The 20,545-nt window shown below is 41.7% G+C and overlaps 1 protein-coding gene across 3 annotated transcripts in view; it reads left to right on the forward strand.

Moving 5' to 3' along the window:
• The window catches only part of LOC137496879 (uncharacterized), a 487,890-nt gene that overhangs the window by 380,860 nt on the left and 86,485 nt on the right, over positions 1 to 20,545 (forward strand). Inside the window, exon 1 of one of the 3 annotated variants that reach the window (XM_068225508.1) lies at positions 1,283 to 2,002. The exons of the other annotated variants lie outside the window; for them this stretch is intronic. Coding sequence (XP_068081609.1) covers positions 1,945 to 2,002 — 58 coding nt within the window. The 5' untranslated portion in view covers positions 1,283 to 1,944. Of the gene's footprint in view, positions 1 to 1,282; positions 2,003 to 20,545 lie in introns of those variants that run through there. 3 annotated transcript variants of the gene reach the window in all.

The following is a 20,545-nucleotide window of genomic DNA, read 5'->3' on the forward strand; positions in this document are numbered from 1 at the left end:
CACCTCAGTCTGGTGGCATTCGAAGGTGCTCAGATATGTCAGCCTCGTGATGGTAGGTTTACCGGCACACAAAAGAACTCCTGTGGAACCAAATTTCGGCATAATAGTGTCTCTGAAAACGGCAAATGTAATTCCAGGGACTGAAAACATTAGTATTATTCTTTCCTAGCCATTTTCCAGTTATCTGGGTCAGCCTGATTTTACGGCCGGGTGTCCTTCCTGGCGTCAACCCTATGTGGAGGAATGTATTTACTATTGCGCGTTCCTGTGTTGGTTAGTATGTTGTGTGTAAACGAAGATGTATTGAGACGATAACAAACACCCAGCCCTCCGACCTACAGGAATAAACCGAACGCAGCAAAAATCTCCGACCCGGCTAGGAATCGAATCCGGGGCCTTCTGAACCAAAGGCCACTAGGCTGACCATTCAGCCAAAGAGCCAGACATCATCCTTATTATTATTATTACAGTGCTTGACATTAGTGTTGTTGTAGTGTACAGCCACTCTGTGTCTACATTGTGTTGTTCCATCTACGCTTGGACTAAGGAAAAACTACAGTGTGGGCAGTGTCTCAGAATCGAACCGCACAACTCAGGTTCTATTTCCATGATCGTCTCAGTAACCGCGGCTATGAAGGCAGGTGTGTGTATGCGTAGTTTGTTTCCACTGTCTTATATTTTCTGCTTCTGTATGTTGTCTCATCCCCTCCCTGTTCCATTCCCCGTACATTCATTCTCTTCTCGTGTTCCGGTATGTTTACACATTATGGAGACGTTTCCTGTTCCCAGTGACATCTTGATGTGAATCTCTCTCTTTTCCCCCTTCCCTTCCTTCTAGCTACCGCTATCCACAGAAAGGGATCGTCTCCCTCGCTTCTGGTGTTCAGTAATAAATAGAGCTTTTGTAACTTTCAAGTTTCACTTAAAATAATATTTATTCTTTGGTTTCAGTCTTTAAAATACATCATATCCAGATTTTTATTCATAATAAATGTCATTGAAAGAAGACGCGGGTTGTTGATTTTCGGCAGCTGACTGTGAGCCAATCAGTTGGCTCGTGTTATCAGGGGTCGGAGCTTCCGGCTCGGCCTCTAAAGCGAGGGATTTACGGAATTCTTATTGAAGAGACTCGCCTCATTTCCAACTCCTCGGAGGGCAACACTTTTCTCTGGCAAGCGACAAGCAGAGTTCCTTCCGGCGAGGAGGATGTCCCGTGTGTGTGACGAGGAGGAAAATGTGCCAGCCACTTCCTGAGGAGCTCGCATTGTGTGTGTGAGGCGCGGTTAGTTTAGTTGGTGTTGATCCACCTTAGTGTTCTGTTGTAGCGTGCTTCAGCGCCAAACATGTGTACATACTCTACTCCGTGCGTCTTTTTCTTTCAAGACCGCACCTAACGCCAGAATTGCGTTTCTGTTACCTGCCAGCACCTTTGAAGAAATCTTGGTGTCAGTGCGAAATTGAACGAGTACGTGTGAATGACAATGTTTATGTGCCCGATTTACGCCGCGTAAATAACATATTTTTGTGGATTTTATTGTGACGACCACTTCTTAATTTCTTACCATGGTTGATAGTATTGAATCGTTTGATAGTACTCAATCCCTTATTCCAATGTTTAAAATTGCGAGTGCTTAGTTTTCTTCAAATTGTGGTTCAAAAGTAATTTGTTTGCTAAGTTTTGTTCAAAAAGTGATCCATAAATATTTGAAGCATTGCAGACAAGTGAAATAACCCAATATTAGAAGGACACGCGCGTTATTGTGTTGCGTAAATTCATCACTACATTATTACTTTCACAGTGTTCTATGGCTCCATAGACTTTCTGTTCGCGCTATTACCACGTTAGTGTCAGATCAACAATTGCAACTACACTAATTTGTTCAGACTCGTTGACTCAAGTGACAATATAATTTTAAACTTTCTAGTAGCTTAAAAGTATTTAAGATGCTTCCTGAGAGACTAAGGAAACAAGAACTATTAGTTTCCAACAACAGTAAAATGCGTGAGTAATTTTGTTTCATTGTTTACTTTACTTCTGGTGCATGATTACTGCATGCATATTTTCTTGGATGTCGAGGGTTGTTCTGAAGAATATATACAGTATCTGTTGCATGTTCTTTCTTACGTCCGGCTTCTTGCAGAACATTTGCTCTGCAACCCTGTGTATTCGTACTTGTAAGAACAGTCTACAAAATCTGCTGTTGTAATGTTTGTAGTAAGTTAGTATGACTAACTGAATATCCTAGGATTGGATAGGCGCTGACGGACATTCGTGTCTTTTGTCTGGAGTAAGTGTGAAAATACCCAATGGGTGGCAGGATCATCCAGGAGGGCCGCTGTTAACACTGGGATTCGAAACTTATTTCTAAACGGTGCAGCCTTGTAGCCCTATCGTAAAACAGATAACGCGCTCGGAGGGTATACAGTACTTTCGAATCGCAATCTCCCTTACCTGCATAAGTCTGCTTCTGACTAGCTCAATCCTTGTTCGAATTTCTATATTTGGATGTTCAGTCCGGCAGCCAAGGTATGGCAAGGTAAGTAAATTCGTGTCTTCGTCCCGAGGTGTTGCAGCTCTTTTCAGGCTAACCGTTACACTACGAAAGGTAGCGCCATCATTTTGCTCTTCCTGGTATTAATTTTCATATGATAAGCTTCGCGGACGAGATTTAAAATGTGTGGGTGTTCCAGGTCAGAATCTACAACTCATAGCGTCTTCTGTATATCTGATGTATTTCGTGATTTCATTTTTTGCCTCGTCGTCCAGTGCACGTTTGGCTATCAACTTCGAGAAAATAATGAAAAGAAGAAGGGATAAAATATTATCTTGACGAAACTTTGGTTATGATGAATGTTTTAAGGGGAAGTACAACCAGATAACCATCTCTGAAACACTCTCGGTGTGGGAACTGCCTTTCAATTCTTACTTTGGCAGGTTGTTTCAGATTTTTTTAAAGTCGGAAATGTTATGACTTTCAAATCTAAAAGCGATATTGATCAGTGATTATAGTAAAACATGATTAGATAATAATAATAAAACTATTTCTAGGTCACATGAAACATTCTTGGTTGGTTATTACCCAAATTATTGATGAGATAAATCTCATAATAGCGCACAGTTTGTCGTTTTCTTACTGATAACTTCTCCAAAAATTTCGAAAACCTAAATCATTTGATGGGGTAATGAAAATCCACAGCCTGTTTCCAGTCATTCGACCAGGTCAGGAATAGAATGAATGTAGCCTCCATCTAGCGGCGAGGATAGGAATTGTGCCGGCTGCCGAATTCTCCGCACTCCTCTGGGGCTATGATTAATGAATGACAGATGAAACCAAATGATATTGGAGAGTGTTGCTGGAATGAATTGACAGGGAAAATCGGAGTACCCGGAGAAAAACCTGTCCTGCCTCTGCTTTGTCCAGCACAATCTCATATGGAGTGACCGGGATTTGAACCACGGAACCCAGCGGTGAGAGGCCGGTGTGCTCCCGCCTGAGCCATAGAGGCTCTTGATGGGGTAATATGTGAGATAATTAAAATATTTCTTATTAGGGCTTACCGAACTTCAGGTGCAACTTTGGACGGTATATATTATTATTATTATTATTATTATTATTATTATTATTATTATTATTATTATTATTATTATTATTATTATTATTATTATTTGAGTATGGTAGGCCTATCAGTTAAATAATAATTTATTACATGGTTTTTGTTTCTTTATTACATTAAACAATATCATATCACCCACATCACTTTCATAAGATATTTCCAATCCCCCTCATTTCCCTAGTATGCCTCTTCAGTGACGCCTAGGCTGTTTATGGCAGCTGTTGGCGGAGCTGTGGAGGATCAAACCAGCCTTCGGGCTGAATACCCAACATACAACATATGGACGATTCAGTAACTTATGTACACATACATTTGTTTTGTTTGTAACTGTAAGACGAGGATATTTTACTGTTTATGTAAAGTGTCATCTTTTTACTTTCTAGCACTTCGATACATAACCTCAAAGTCTGTAAACTCCCGTCGGAGTGATCATATATGAAATTCGATAAATTCGAAAGCAATCGGTGAATTCTATCAGCGATCTATTGTTGCAGTTAGAAACTGATGTAATTCGGATCTCACTCCGGACGGCTTTAAAATCATTTCCTAGAATTACTATTTCCTTCTTCCCGAGTACTTCCTTACCCGTCCTTCCAGATAAAAATAATATAGCGAGTATCGTTTGAGGAGGAACTTCCGTGTATTTCGAATACTTCGGCGTATCCTCCGGAAAGACATTCTGAAAAGGAAGAGGTCACATTTACATGCAAACTGCTAGTTTCCGTTATCGTATTGAAAGTCCCTTAACGGATTTCTGATTTCATGATGGATTGCCATGATGCACAAATCCAAAACCAGGACAATGTCGCAATTTAACAGTCAAAAACTAGGATATAATTAACCTATTAGTACGTCTTATATAAGAAAACAAGTTATCTGAAGAAAATAACCTATTATTGTGCTTGCACAGCCAATGTAACACATCAACGCACCTGTTTACCCTTAGAACTCACCCATTGAGCACTGGGAAGGGAGAACAAGCCTTATTTTTGCTTTGTTTACATCGATCTACCATCACTGATGATGCCTGTTCATTAATTATGGCACGGTCGCTTCTTTCTCAGTCCTGTCTAGATAGTGCAACGTAAATCAAGAACACACAAAAAAAAATCCTCTTTGAATTATTTATAAACCACTTTCTACTGTGCGAGTGTCATCATTACGAATCAGTCAATCAATCAATCAATCAATCAATGAATCAATCACCGCTGTTCTGCATTTAGAGCTGTTGCCCAGATGTCAGATCCCATGTCTCAACTTTATTTTTAATGTGTACTTACAATGCACTGGTCCGCCTCTGTGGTGTAGTGGTTAGCGTGATTAGCTGCCACCCCCGGAGGCCCGGGTTCGATTCCCGGCTCTGCCACGAAATTTGAAAAGTGGTCCGAGGGCTGGAACGAGGTCCACTCAGCCTCGGGAGGTCAACTGAGTAGAGGTGGGTTCGATTCCCACCTCAGCCATCCTGGAAGTGGTTTTCCGTGGTTTCCCACTTCTCCAGGCCACGGCCGCTTCCTTCCCTCTTCCTTGCCTATCCCTTCCAATCTTCCCATCCCTCCACAAGGCTCCTGTTCAGCATAGCAGTTGAGGCCGCCTGGGCGAGGTACTGGTCATACTCCCCAGTTGTATCCCAGGACACTACCCTTGAGGCGGTAGAGGTGGGATCCCTCGCTAAATCCGAGGGAAAAACTGAAGCTGGAGGGTAAACAGATGATGATGATGATGATGATGATGATGATGATGATGATGATGACTTACAATGCACTAAGGACGTGTACATCCTCTGTGCATCTCAGAGCCAAGAACAAAAGAAAGGTACTTGATTTGATTTTGAATGAACATATGAAACTCACTAACTCACATATTTCATGTTCTATTATGACCACAGCACTGCATTTGCACCGATTAACCTGTTCCTTTCTTCTGTACATTTATTGGTCAGGCAAAAGAGAAATAGAAGATAAATAATACCCTACAATTTTGAGCAGTTCAGAAATGAAATTACCATACGCTGACTTTCAAACCTTCTAAATAACTACAATATAATATCGCGGATTTTCTGTCCTTTCAGCCCAGACGTCCCAGCGATTAGTATAACAGCTTACTCCACCTGGAATCCAAGACTAGTTTGAGCAACAGGAGTGATACAATCTCAATATCTGTAAATAATAATAATAATAATAATAATAATAATAATAATAATAATAATAATAATAATAATAATAATAATAATAATAATTACTAATAATAATTATATGGGCACAGTGGAGGTGAGCTGCATGTGCCATTTCAACAGCATACCAGCCTTCCTGCCATTCTTAAATTTCTGGCAGTACCGGGAATCAAATCTGGGCCCCCGAGGACAACAACTAAGAGTGCTAACTGTTACGCTACGGGGGCTGAAATAATAATAATAATAATAATAATAATAATAATAATAATAATAATAATAATAATAATAATAATAATAATGACAGGCTCTTCGACTGCATGCCCTTCGGCTCATAGGACGCCGAGTTCGATTTCCGGCTGCACTGGGGTTGGTTAATTTCTCCCGCTTGAGAGTTGAGTGTTCGTGATCGTCTTATTACACATCTTCACGTAAATACAACGTATCACTACCAACCATCACAGAAATACGCATTACTCAATATACCCCTCAACATAGGGTTGGAGCCAGGAAGGATGTTCGGCCGTGAAACAAGGCTTAATTCATATTAGCGCCGACCTCAGATAACTAGGAACAATGCTAGAAATAATAGTGAAGAAGGAGAAGAAGACGAAGACGAAGAAAGAGAGCGATTGGCTACATGCTTTAGGTCATATAGCTGTCAACTTGCATTCGGGAGATAATGGGTTCGAACCCCACTGTCGGCAGCCCTGAAGATGATTTTCCGTGGTTTCCCATTTTACACTTGTACATTAATTATGGCCACGGTCGCTCCTTGCCCGCTCCTAGCCCTTTCTTATCTAATCGTCGCCATAAGACCTATCTGTGTCGATGCAACGTAAAGCGAGTTAAAGAAAATGTGCCGGGCTGAGTGGTTCAGACAGCAGAGCGCTGGTTTTCCGAGCTCAAAATGGAAAGTTCGATGCAAGCTCACTCTAGAGGTAGATCTATGTGGTGGTACTCAAATACGCCACCCTTGTGTCGGTAAACAATTTTCTGGGAATAACGTTCCGCCTCCTCACTCTCTCCGTAAGTCCAAAGGTAATTAGTGGGACGCAAATCCATCGTTATTATTATTATTGCTACGAGCTATGAGCTTTACGTCGCACCGACACAGATAGGTCTTATGGCGACGATGCGATAGGAAAGGCCTAGGAAGGAAGTGGCCGTGGCCTTAATTAAGGTGCCTGCTGTGAAAATGGGAAACCACGGAAAACCATCTTCAGGGCTGTTGACAGAGGAATTCGAACCCACGATCTCCCCGATGCAAGCTCACAGCCGCGCTATTATTATTATTATTATTATTATTATTATTATTATTATTATTATTATTATTATTATATTTAAAATTTGTTTTCGTCGCACCGACACAGGCAACGATAGGTGGCGATGGCATAGGAAAGGTCTAGGAGTGGGAAGGAAGCGGCCGTGGCCTTAATTAAGGTACAGTCCTAGCATTTGCTTGGTGTGCACGGCCTTCCTTCGACCATCTTGCACCAGTTGTCCATTCCTCATCTCGGAAAGTCCCAAAAGTCAATATACTTGTTCCGAAAAAAAGGTCTTGTGTGCTCATCTTATGGTTAGGCTCATTTTTTTCGAGGCCTTATTGAAGTTAACGTACAAGAGAATTGTTTTTGGTTTTGAGTCAAAATTGTTAAAAATGCGTTTTGTCCATCAAGAGTAGTCAATCCGTCGTAGGTGACCGTAGAAGCGAGCCCTGCGTTTCTGCATCATGTTCGTGATCTTCTCTATCTTGGAGTAGATTTCTTGTCTGGATTTCCTTATGTAGATCCCGTTTTTGTGGTTTGGGCCTAGTATGTTGAGGAGAATCTTTATTTTTGTTCTAACATGGCGAACGCACACTTCTGAAAGAGGTTAAGGCAATCTGACATAGAATGGAATACCGGCTTATTATTATTATTTTCATTATTACCATCATCATCACCTCTCTGCCTGCCCCTCGAAATGTTTATACCAGTCTCTCTGCCAGCTTTAAATTTCTGGTAGTACCGGGAATCGAAACAGTGCCTCCGAGGATGGTAGGACCGGTATCGGCAAAGGAAGGAAAGGACTAGAAATGATAGGCTCCCTAGACCTCACAACCCTAATACCACTGGGGTCAGAAAAAATAAAGAGTTGGCTAAGCGGTTCGGGTAGTAAAAACAAATGGGAGGAGCTTGGCCTAAATAAATGGAAGGGATACTAGATTCATTTACGATCCCCGTTATCGCTACTCCACTCTCCCAAGTTGAGAGCCCCTGAAGGTTGCTATCTTGAAGTTTAACCTCACAAAATTCACATTAACCATTATAATTCAGAATACAAACACCAGCATTGTGTGGATGCCTGATCTTTGACTGACCTCTCACGCAGATTACTGCGATATAACCAGGATGTGACGAGTCTGAGGGTGACTGTGACCTAGTTGAACTAATGTTGACAAAGGAAGGCGATATGGATACAGGAACGTGAAGAATGTTTGGAGAGATACCATCACAGAACTCGCTTCCGGAGGAAGGGATAAGTTGTAGAACTGTGTCATATTAGTAAGCTTGGCAATTTTAGTTCTTAAAAGTCTTTTATTGAAGTATCTAAACTGATCTGCTTTGTGGGCTCTGTGGCGTATGTACGAGTAGCTTCTATGCCTGTTATCCGGAGTTCTACGAAGATAAATGCTTTCCTTATCCGTTTTTATGCTAGTTGCTTTACGTCGCACAGACACAGATAGGTCTTATGGCAAGGATGGGATAGGAAAGGCCGAGGAGTTGGAAGGTAGCGGCCGTGGCCTTAATTAAGGTACAGACCCAGCATTTGCCTGGTGTGAAAAAGGGAAACCACGGAAAACCATCTTCAGGGCTGCCGACAGTGGGATTCGAACCCACTATCTCTCGGATGCAAGCTCACAGCCGCGTGCCCCTGACCGCACGGCCAACTCGCCCGGTTTCATTATCCGTAACCTCGGCACTAATAGTGGGATGAGTTAACTCTATGCCCAGCCGTCTTTGCCCCCAGAAATTAATCAAGTGCACATTTTTGAAGTTTTGTGAACCTTAGGACTATGTGCCTACCCAAAAGTGGAAATCTCGTTTTTAAATGTTTCGACTTTCTGACGGGAAAGCAAACCCACGTCCTTCCGGGTAATAGAGAACGCCTTTACCGCCTCGCGTTGGTGCTGTACATTGTAATCTACTGCGTCAATAACATCTGCGTTCTTCGTCTGTTCTATAAATGTGACTGAAAGAGCTAAATTTCTCTGCAAATTTCTCTTTCTTGTTCCTATATTTTTAAAGTGAGACTTTTTAATTTAAGGATCACTCCTCCACTATATGCCAACGGTCGTAGCCGTGTTGAAACACCGGATCCCGTGAGATCTCCGAAGTTAAGCAACATTGGGCGTGGTCAAGATTTGAATGGGTTCCCACGCGCTGTTGGTTGGGGGTAAAGGAATGGAGGAGCGGAAAGGAACTGGCCACCATACCGTAAGTAAACTCCAGCACAGGCACACCTCTGCGGAGGTTCGGACCTGCCTTCGGGCAGAATACACTCTTACCTTACCTTATCTCCACTATATGATGGCAGTGCTTTCCAAGAAAGTGTATATATAGGGCGGTCGGAAACAACGTGAACTGGGTATTTGAGCGTTAGAGGGTTGGTCAGACTAATAAATAATTTGAAAAAAAAAATCGATATCGCACGCTGTTGTCATATTATCAGCTGTTGAGGTTAGCAAATCAGATCGCATCGCGGGGGAATTCAAATGGGCATTGCGTGGCGGTGTTGCTAATTCAGCACTTGGCTTAAGACCGGCTTGACAGCACTAGCCGAATGAAAGAAACACTACGCCGGAGGAGGGATGTGAACACGGACCTCGAGATCGCGCCGTAGAAAGTACGCTACGGCGACACCGGCTGAAACCCACGGCGTGATTGTGTTTGATGCTGATTTCCCTTCATGGCTTTCATGCCAGTCTTAAGCCACTTGCAGGTTTAGAAACACCGCCTCACAAAGCCCTTTTGAATTCGCCCGCAAACCGATCTGATTGTTAACTCCAGCAGCTTATAAATGTATTTTTAATTTCTTTTACAAGTCGCTTTACGTCGCACCGTCACAATATGTCTTATGGCGACGATGGGATAGGAAAGGTCTAGGAGTGGGAAGGAAGCGGCCTTGGCCTTAATTAAGCTACAGCCTGGCATTTGCCTGGTGTGAAAATGGGAAACCACGGAAAACCATCTTCAGGGCTGGCGACAGTGGAGTTCGAACCCACTACACAAGAACCTCGTTTATCCGGCCTTCATTAATCCGGATCGAAAATAGTTTCTTTTTTTGCTAGGGGCTTTACGTCGCTCCGACACAGATAGGTCTTATGGCGACGATGGGATAGGAAAGGCCTAGGAGTTGGAAGGAAGCGGCCGTGGCCTTAATTAAGGTACATCCCCAGCATTTGCCTGGTGTGAAAATGGGAAACCACGGAAAACCATCTTCAGGGCTGCCGATAGTGGGATTCGAACCTACTATCTCCCGGATGCAAGCTCACAGCCGCGCGCCTCAACGCGCACGGCCAACTCGCCCGATGATCGAAAATAGTAAAAAAAAATTTACTTGTACAGTATTTCTTTTACGGGGTCGATTCTTCTTGAATATCTTTTCCGCCAAGGATAGTTAAGGACAGGAACTGGAAGAATGTCGGCCGCGGTCTATCGAAAGTACCGTTCCAGCATTCGCCTGGAATTGAGAATGAGAAACCGTGGACTCTTCTGAGTTCCTCGACACATTTGCGCACATTCCCGGACGTAGATGTGAACGACGTAAATGACTGGTCGAAAAATGACTGTAATTCAGGTTACGGCATAGTGACAGGTGAATAAATTATTGCCTCTTGTTCCTCGGCAGGTAATGACGAGAGTGACGGTGAATTCGAAAATGAAACCGGCGCTCCATCAGAAGCAACAATGACTCATGGAGGGGCAACAATGCACTGGACAAACTGTTGGCCTATTTAGAATCCCAGACTGAAACCACACCGGCAGAACTGATCGTGATCTTTGTGATCGTGCTGCGCGCAAACGCTATACAAATGTAAAACAGAAAAGGCTCACACATTATTTTAGTGCATAAAGCAGAGTCGTAAAAGTAAGAAAAGTGTTCTTACATTTTTTTGTACAATTGAAAAAAGGCATTACTGTACAACTTATGTTAATATATAATTTATAACATGTACTGTATTGGTTTTTATGTTTTTCCGGATCATCCGGATTTTCGACCATGCGGATCAGTTCCGGTCCCACGTAATCCGGATAATGAGGTTCTTGTGTATCTTCCGGATGCGCCCCTAACCGCACGGCCAACTCGCCCGGTACTTATAGAGTGACAACGGCGTGAGGGTTCGATTCTTTTAAAATTATTTATCAGTATGACCACCCCTCTAGCGCTCATATACCCCTTTGTTACCGACCACTCTGTATTTTTGCCACTGAACCATTTTGCTTGTGAGTGCTATAAAATTATTCTGGCGCGAAATTTACTCATAATACTGTATATTTTAGTCTTCTACCGCGTGGCTCTTTACCTCACACAGATTCCTATAAACGCAGTGACATTGCTAGTTTCAGGAAATGGATTATTTAAATCCTCTCTAAGGCATTCTAAGAATATTGTTATTTACTTCGAAGTATCCCTCATTTCTTGTCCTGAAAGTGGTGATTTTCATCGTATTCTAGAGTTTCTTTCCTTCATTCGTCATTGCTACACATTTTACCACAAACGTGTGAATATACGAATGTATATAAACAGGATGATAACACGCGTGCCAACCATTGATGAGGACACGCTTGCGTCAAAGAGTAACAAAGGAAGTAAACAAGACTAAGCTGTGTGAATCAGTGTTTGGCAACGTTTCTGTCACAGGAAGCGAAGTGTGTACTCGCGAAAGTCAGCGTGCGCTGCTTCTTGGCATGTGATGGATTTCAAATGGTGGAGCATCAAAGAGAGAGAGCTTTATCTCTTTAACACGTGACAGCGGAAGGCGAACGTTCCTTCTGAAATAGGAAAAATAAAGAGAACGTTCGATATTGAATGATATTCATTCAGTAGTGAAATCAGTACGATACTTCCTAGTTACATACCAAAATACGAACTCCTAACAAGCTAGCTCTAGGTTGTATACTAGTAAATTGCTTAACATCGGCTACATTCAAGCACGTCTTCTGATATTGTACAAATCCGTTGTGAAAGCCTGCGTACGTATTTTAACAGGAAGTCGTAGACTATGTATTTAAAAGTATAACTATAAACGTTCCCTTTGTAAAAACGTATGTAATGCCAAATGGACATTCTGCCATTCTTCAAACATTCAACTACCTCAGCTGGGTTTGAACCAGCGATTGGGATCCTGAAACCGATGCTCTACCACTGGTTCACAGAAAACCAAACCAAACCCCATGGCACTAGAGCCCTTGAAGGGCCTTGGCCTACCAAGCGACCGCTGCTCAGCCCGAAGGCCTGCAGATTGCGAGGTGTCGTGTGGTCAGCACGACGAATCCTCTCGTCCGTTATTCTTGGCTTTCTAGACCGGGGCCGCTATCTCACCGTCAGATACCTCCTCAATTCGAATCACGTAGGCTGAGTGGACCTCGAGCCAGCCCTCAGGTCCAGGTAAAAATCTCTGACCTGGCCGGGAATCGAACCCGGGACCTCCGAGTAAGAGGCGGGCACGCTACCGCTACACCACGGGGCCGGCACTGATTCACAGAGAGAGCTAAATCGTATGGTTATTCCGAGAAATTTATGTTTCAACTGAAAATGATTTTAATATGCAGGTTGAATAAACCTGCTGTGAAATAAATAAAAGATCGAGGTTAAACCTGCATAAATACACGTAATTTTTAATGGCTGTCATTTCCTTTAATCTGTTTTCAATCCTGTTCAACATTTACTTCAAATAAGTATTAATAATACTGTCCAACTCCTTGGCTGAATGGTCAGCACTGAGGCTTTCGATTCAGAGGGTCCCGGGTTCGGTTCCCGGGCGGATTAGGGATTTTGAAAACGACTGATTGATTCTTCTGGCTCGGGAATTGGTGTCTGTGTTTGTTCCAACACCTTCCTCTTTATATTCAGACAATACACCACGCTACCAACCACCACAGAAATACGTAATAGTGATTACATCCCTCCACGTAGGGTTGACGTCAGGAAGGGTATCCGGCCGTAAAACAGGACTAAATCCACATGTGCGACACAGTTCGCACCCGTGACCCCAAAGGTGTGGGAAAAGCGGTAGAAGAAGAAGAAGAAGAAGAAGAAGAAAAATAAGAATTAATAATGCTGAGTGTAAACTGAATGGTCAGCATTTAGGCGTTTGGTTCAGAAGGTCCCGGTTCGTTTCCAGGTAGGATCACGGATTTCAGTTGTGTGTGGTTATTTCCTCTGGCTAAGGAACTCAGGATTTGTGTTCATCTTAACACAGGCCCCATTATTAACTAACTACCAACAACCACAGAAACACGGAATAGCGAATTCAACTTCCACGTAAGGTTGCGTCAGGTAGGGGATCCGGGTGTAAAAATGGCCCAGGTCCAAATGCGTGACGCGTTCAACGTACCTACATCCGTTCAGATAATCTTACTATCGATTTTGAGATACCTTGGGTGCTGAGCGGCCCCGCAGTGATTGTGTTTTAATCGTAAGCAGTTAATTTATTTAGCCTAGGGACTGGATGTCTGCACTGTCTACAACATTCCGGCGACAACGTTCGTTCTGAAATAGGAAAAATAGCTATGGAAATGTTCACTAAATGATTCGATGTTGAAGGAGTTTCTCCGTCGTTGTGTAAATGAATCTGCTGCCCTTTATTCTTTATTCCAAACAAATGTATTGTCGGGAGCGGCAGGATAACCTCTGTTGTAGAACGCGTGGAAATAGAAAGCATGAGAGTGCTTTGAAAACGAAAGTGGCAACATGAAGTTAATAAATAAGAAGTAGACTATGTAAGTAAAATAATTATTTTAGTAACATTTATAATAGCGTAATCAAATAGTAAAATAACACATAGCACATTGCAAAAGTAGTTTCTTCTTTAGGTTCATCTCTAACCCAGGACTCTGTAAAAATAATCTGATAAGATTACAATATAGGAATATTATCCGTGTTTAACAATCAGAACATGTCTTAAATGGTGTGTTCCCTCGTGCATGGGAAATGACGCAGAGAATTGTGGGCGAGGAAGGTATTTCATAAAGTCTCTCAGATCAAATAACTTCGTCATTCTTCACTTTATGTTATGTCTACAGTGATTCAGTGCATTTACACAGTAATCCTCGCTTAATCTTTCCTTCTAATCTTTCTTGTGAACGTGTGTTGAAATCGGCATGGAAAATATACTGTAAGTGTGCTCTCTTTACCTTCGTAAGACTAATAATGGACCATATGAGACCGTGGTTTATAATACAGGTAACAAGTGCCGAACGTTTGGTAGAACATTTACAACAGGTGTATTATTATTATTATTATTATTATTATTATTATTATTATTATTATTATTATTGTTGGCCAAGTAAGGACCACATCATTTTCGCGTTCTTTAACTATTTCTTAGTTTCCTGTTGCTCATTTCTCTCGTCGGTCCGCGTATTTTCTGTCCTGAGTTTCTATTTCTTTATTTTGTATTTATTATTATTATTATTATTATTATTATTATTATTATTATTATTATTATTATTATTATTATTATTATTATTATTGAAATCCCGGGGTGATTGAAATTTCTCTTGAATATCTTCATGTGTGAAGCCCACTTCTGATCGATCCGTCTCCTCCTCAGTGTATCAGGCTTCCTTGCTTTTCGTGTTTAGAAAACAGGTGAACATCATATCTTCAGACTCTCTGTGAATATCCTGGTCAGGTAAGCATAAAAGCCTATTCTTTTCCTTATGGCGTCTATGGATTTATTTTCCACGCGCGCGTATTTTTCGTGGTTACGTCATTCTGATCTTTCCATTTTCTTAGACAGTATCAAGGATTTTCCTCAAGATCTTTCTTTCATTAATTTCCATTTTCTCTGCTAGATATTTCGTAATCGTTGCGCGACATTCAGCTGCATATTTATAAGATCTCCAGGCCATTGATCATGCAGTAGTTACTGAGTTTGATGTTGAGGGATATAGATGTTTTATTGCAGATGCCTGACCCCAGTTCGGCAGGTTAGATCCTGGCTCACCGAGCTCGATAGCTGCAGTCGCTTAAGTGCGGCCAGTATCCAGTTATCGGGAGATAGTGGGTTCGACCCCCACTGTCGGCAGCCCTGAAGATGGTTTTCCGTGGTTTGCCATTTTCACACCAGGCAAATGCCGGGGCTGTACCTTAATTAAGGCCACGGCCGCTCACTTCCAATTCCTAGGCCTTTCCTATCCCATCGTCGCCATAAGACATATCTGTGTCGGTGCGACGTAAAGCAAAATAGCAACAACTAGATCCTGGCTCAGTCCGGTGGTAATTGAAGGTGCTCATATACGTCAACCTCGTTTCGGTAGATTTACTGGCACGTAAAAGAACTCATGGGGGACTAAATTCCGGTACCTCGGCGTCTCCGTAAAAGTAGTTAGTGGGACGCAAAGCAAATAACATTATTATTATTATTAATTAAAAATCAGCTTGTGTGGTGGCAAGCCGGAAGAATGTAAATAATTTAGACATTCTGTAGGGTAATGAACAGTTTCTTCACCATCGACTGCCATGCACAAGTAATTAAGGGCAGAAGTACGTGAGCGCCCACTGAAATAATGCTGAAACTTACCATAACATTTCTCACAATATCTATTATAACATGGAAGATAGAAATGCACCAATTTTACCATGCCAAGTCAAAGCCCTTCTGATTCTAATGGATTGCAATTTATAGTAATTAGACTCCTAGTTTCTTGTAAGGAATTTTTTGAATATGAGAAATTGGTCAAGGTCTTATTGAAACATGTTGTCATGTTGGTACACATTGCTCTTAAACTATTCTACCTAGAGATATGAAATTTTTCACACTCATGTATGACTGTATTGCTATACTAAAACTTTAGAATTTTAATGTTGCTTCTAAATTGTGTTTTTTATAAAACTTTTTTGTTGCTAAAAGTTACAATATTTTAAAATTAAATTTTAATTTATAACTGAAGACATAAATATTTATCAAATGTTAAAATTCTAGAGTTTTAAGACTTTCATGCATCTATGAATGTGTGGTGATAATTTGGAAGCAGTGGTACCAATACTTCAGTAGTAATCTTCTAAGCCAGTCCAGTTATTCAGGGAATCAGTCCTGTTACTAGCGCGGACCTTGCCGACTACCAAGGCATGCCGCGCCGCGAGAAATCTTGCGACCTGCGACTTCCTCTAGTCTAGAAATCCAAGAATAACCGCCGAAACGGTTCGTCGCGCTGACCACTCGTCACCTCGTTTTCTGATGGCCTTCGGGCTGAGCAGCGGACACTTGGTAAGCCAAGGCCCATCAGAGTTGTTGCACCATGGGGAATGGTTTATTATGAGCTAAGAGAGAGAGTAAAACAAGTCCTGTTTCACTTCGCCTGTTCTTGGGTCTGTACAGCATGTTATTTAGCTCCAGTCGAACTTCATTCCGGAAAAGAAGGTTAGATTATCAACGTTTCTCCTCATTTTCAGCAAGCCTTACATAAATTCCTTAATGGCTACCTTGTGCCGTGGCCTGTTCCTCTAAGCAGTGTACCCTTCAGCCCCTGTAAGCGAGACAAGTAAACTAAACAACGTCGTGCCTCCAATTTGAGAGTTTGTTTTGGATTCCAGCTCTCCAGCCCAGAAGTCGAATGAATTATCAGAAGTAACACCAGTGTTTTGTTGTGAAAGGTATTTATATACCTCCAAGACGTTAACCGAACAACGTGTTGAAGTAGAGTCTGTCTGCTTTATAAATAAACACTCTCAGTATATATGTTCATTCACATGCTGTAATGAAGAGTTACTTAAACAAGCCAGGAAGCTATTGTATACAATGATTTAATAATTCGAGCTAATGGTTATTAGAAAAAAAAAGGATCTGTCAACCAGAGAGCACAGTGTTTTCATGGTAAGAAAAGTGACGGCCTGTGCTCTTATCATTTCTTGATTTTCCTTGTTTCTAGTTGCTGTTAAAAGTAATTCTAACCTTAGCCCTTCCTCCTTATCCGAATTTAAGACATATATGAGATAATCTATCTAACATTTGTATTGATTAAGTCAGTCGTGTAACTGGATGTCTAAACCCCCAAACCCCATGGCACTACAGCCCTTGAAGGACCTTGGCCTACCAAGCGACCGCTGCTCAGCTCGAAGGCCTACAGATTACGAGGTGTCGTGTGGTCAGCACTACGAATCCTCTCGGCCGTTATTCTTGGCTTTTTAGACCGGGAACTGGATGTCTCCTGAGAGTAAAATAACTAGGAAGGATCGTGGCAAATACTTCTACAGATGTGTTACCATGATAGCATTATCGACTAGATACTGACTGGAAGGTGACTGGAGATTTAAATGACACTATGGAGTAAGGGTAAGGGTTATTCTGCCCGAAGGCAGGTCCGAACCTCCGCAGAGGTGTTCCTGAGCCGGACTTTACGTGCGGTAGGGTGGCCAGTTCCTTTCCGCTCCTCCATTCCCTTACCACACTATGGAGTGCGTATGTGGGAAACTGCGAGTGAGATTTCTACATCCTAATGGGTGGGTAGGAGACAGGGATCTGCGCTCAGATGGCCTTCACTTAAACCGCACTGGTACATATAAGTTAGAAAATTTGTTTAGAAGGGTTATAGGGAGGTACATTCAGGGAAACGGGGTGGTCTAGGGAGCGGTGATTAAGCTACAGGGATCCGGAAGTCAAGTAGGGATGACATAAAAATGTTAGTGTTGAACTGTAGAAATATTGTAAAGAAAGGAATAGAATTAAATAATTTAATAGTATATACATATCAGATATTGTAAAAGGAGTTGAATCGTGGCTGAGAAATGATATAACGCATGCAGTAATGTTCTCATGGAACTGGAATGGTAGGAGGGGGAGTATTCACTGTAGTGAAAGAATTGTTAAGCTACGCAAAAGTTAAAGACGACAAACATCACTTCTAAAGATAACAGGCAACTTGACGTCTTTGGAGTGTATAGACCTGGAAAGGGTAGCACTGACGCTGATTCAAAATTATTTGATAATATAATCAATCAGCTATGTGGGAAACGACATGGAAAGGAAAGTGATTGTAGCGGGAGATCTCAATGTCATTGTCAATTGGGAAGGTAGGAAGCATGACCAACAAATGGCAAGTAAGTTAATATGGGAAGGACAGCTGATTCAGAAAGTGATGGAGCAACTAGAGGGAAGAATATTCTGGACGTGGTGATGGTAAAACCAGATGAGATCTATAGAGAAACCGAAGTAATAGATGGTATTAGTGATCACGGACCTGTTGCCCTACATGCAGAACTGTAGTTATTGATTGACTCAGTGATGCTGGGAATGATGATGAAGAGTCTCCCAAGTTTATAAATGAATCATTAACAACAACTAGTGCTCAGTTGTGCACTTGCTGCTCAGTGAATCAGTTTAGTTATGATTAGTTGCACGCAATTACATACAATAATAGCGTTGCGCTTTTAAGTTGAAGGAAATAACATTTCAGCTTAGATGACATGAGAGTTAGAAATCTCAGAAATTACGTATTTTCGGATCTAATCTCAATTTCTTCTTCTGCTTCTTCTTCTTCTTCCTCTTCTTCTTCTTTACATGGGAGGAGTGTAACCTTGTAATGTTGCCGTGTATTTTTTGTTACATCTTGTATACATATCATATTGCATACATCTTCGTTATAGAGTATTATGCCTTTCAGCTTTCAGTCTGCAAGCTCCTGTGACGCCTCCACAATCCTTTATTTGTAACTAGCTCTGTGGCGTCGTTCGATTCCATACCTCTTATATTTAAATAATTAGAAACTGAGTTTAACCATCGTCAACTTGGTTTCCTTCTACTTCTCTTACTCTTCATGGCCGAGTCCGCTATCCCCCTGGGTAAAATATCCACCTCCAATTACCTCGCATGACGCCACCCCCGAAGCCATCGAGTTCATTCATAACTTACACTTTATCCCGTCATTCCGAGCACCCTCCTGCCATTGTTCCCATCTATTTTTACAAGCTATCATTCTCGCTACTTTAATATAATTCTAACTTATTGATAAGATGTCCTGAGTCCACCCAGCTTTCACTCCGGTACAGCAAAGTTGCTCTGAAAACAGAACGATGTGAAGATAATTTCGTCCGGAAGCTGACTTCTTTCCTACAGATTACTGTTGAAGAATGCAGAGATTTTGGGTTGCAAAGAAGGCTTCCAGCAATGCGTGATGTTTGCTTAACATCGTCTCAAAAGGCCTAAACGAATATAATAATAATAATAATAATAATAATAATAATAATAAGAAGAAGAAGAAGAAGAAGAAGATCACCATGCATTTACTTTCGAGCGTTTTTTGTTTGCACTTTCCTTTAAAACTACTAACACTATACTTATGATCCACTCAGGTACCTGAGTTGTCATTATGAAGGACAACAATGACGTTCTTTATGTTGTCCCATGGGAGATCTAATTTTCTGTTCCGTCTCATATACTTCGTACTGTGCCATTTGAATCAGTGGAGGTGAATAATTTATAAAGGGACGAATTTAGCATCTACGCTAAACTGTCAACATGAAACATGAAAACTTTCCCTTTGTGGACTTGAAGCTGTCCATTGCAAACCCACATCCGGAGCCGTTAAAGATGTGGGGGGGAAAAGTGTTCTCCTTTATGAAGAGAACAAGCATCTGTACGAGGAGAGAAAGATGGTCTTGTTTATAAATGAGAAGTGTAAAACTGCATTCTCTCTGTGTGCGGGGGTGTAAGCTTTGAACGGAAGCAATTGTCGCAATTATCACGACACATCCTGCACTTGCTGCAACACGCCACCACGAGTGCCAATGTCCTCAGTGCACAGATCCAGCCGTTTCACGAGCTTCCTCTCCATACACTCACACAAAAAAGAAGACGTATCTTATTGTTAGCTCCATATCGTGGCAAATGTTCAATTAGAAGTCATCCTGTATCGAGTAGTGCAAATTTAACCGGACTTCAAATACCCTGTCCACGAATTAACTGCTCCTTCCCTCAACGTTTCTGACATGGTACGCTCAAAATTTCCGAAGAGGGTTCGGCAGCTCGGTGCCCTCTTCACAGATTTTAGGCTCCCGCCTTATACACCTATCTTGTACATGTTTATTTACATATTTCGTTTAATCAATGTCAGAATAGTTGTCTGGTGTTGTTTGAAAATAGACTTTAGTAAATTCAAACACTTTGCCACACATTGCTTACCTTGAGACTCTCCAGAACAAATGCAGTGGAAGATTTAAAGACTTCTCTATACTGGAAGCAGTAGTGACATATTATTCTAACCCTTTTGCCACGATTTATGTTGGTGAGATAATCCCTTGAATTTCACAAAATGTATGCTCTTGAAAACTGAAATAATACACCTTCACAATAGCACCATTCTAAAATCTAATTGAAGTGAAGGCACATAAAGCTCTTATCCAGTGTTGATAATGTGCGCCTTGAAACTGCGCTCTTACTGCGATCGACTTACACATGTAAATCAGTGTTTACCGAGCGAGTTGGCCGTGCGGTTAGGATCACATAGCTGTGAGCTTGCATTCGGGAGATAGTGAGTTCGATTCCCACCGTCGGCA

Source organism: Anabrus simplex, chromosome 1 (genome assembly GCF_040414725.1).
Source record: "Anabrus simplex isolate iqAnaSimp1 chromosome 1, ASM4041472v1, whole genome shotgun sequence".
Taxonomy (NCBI): Eukaryota; Metazoa; Arthropoda; class Insecta; order Orthoptera; family Tettigoniidae; genus Anabrus; species Anabrus simplex.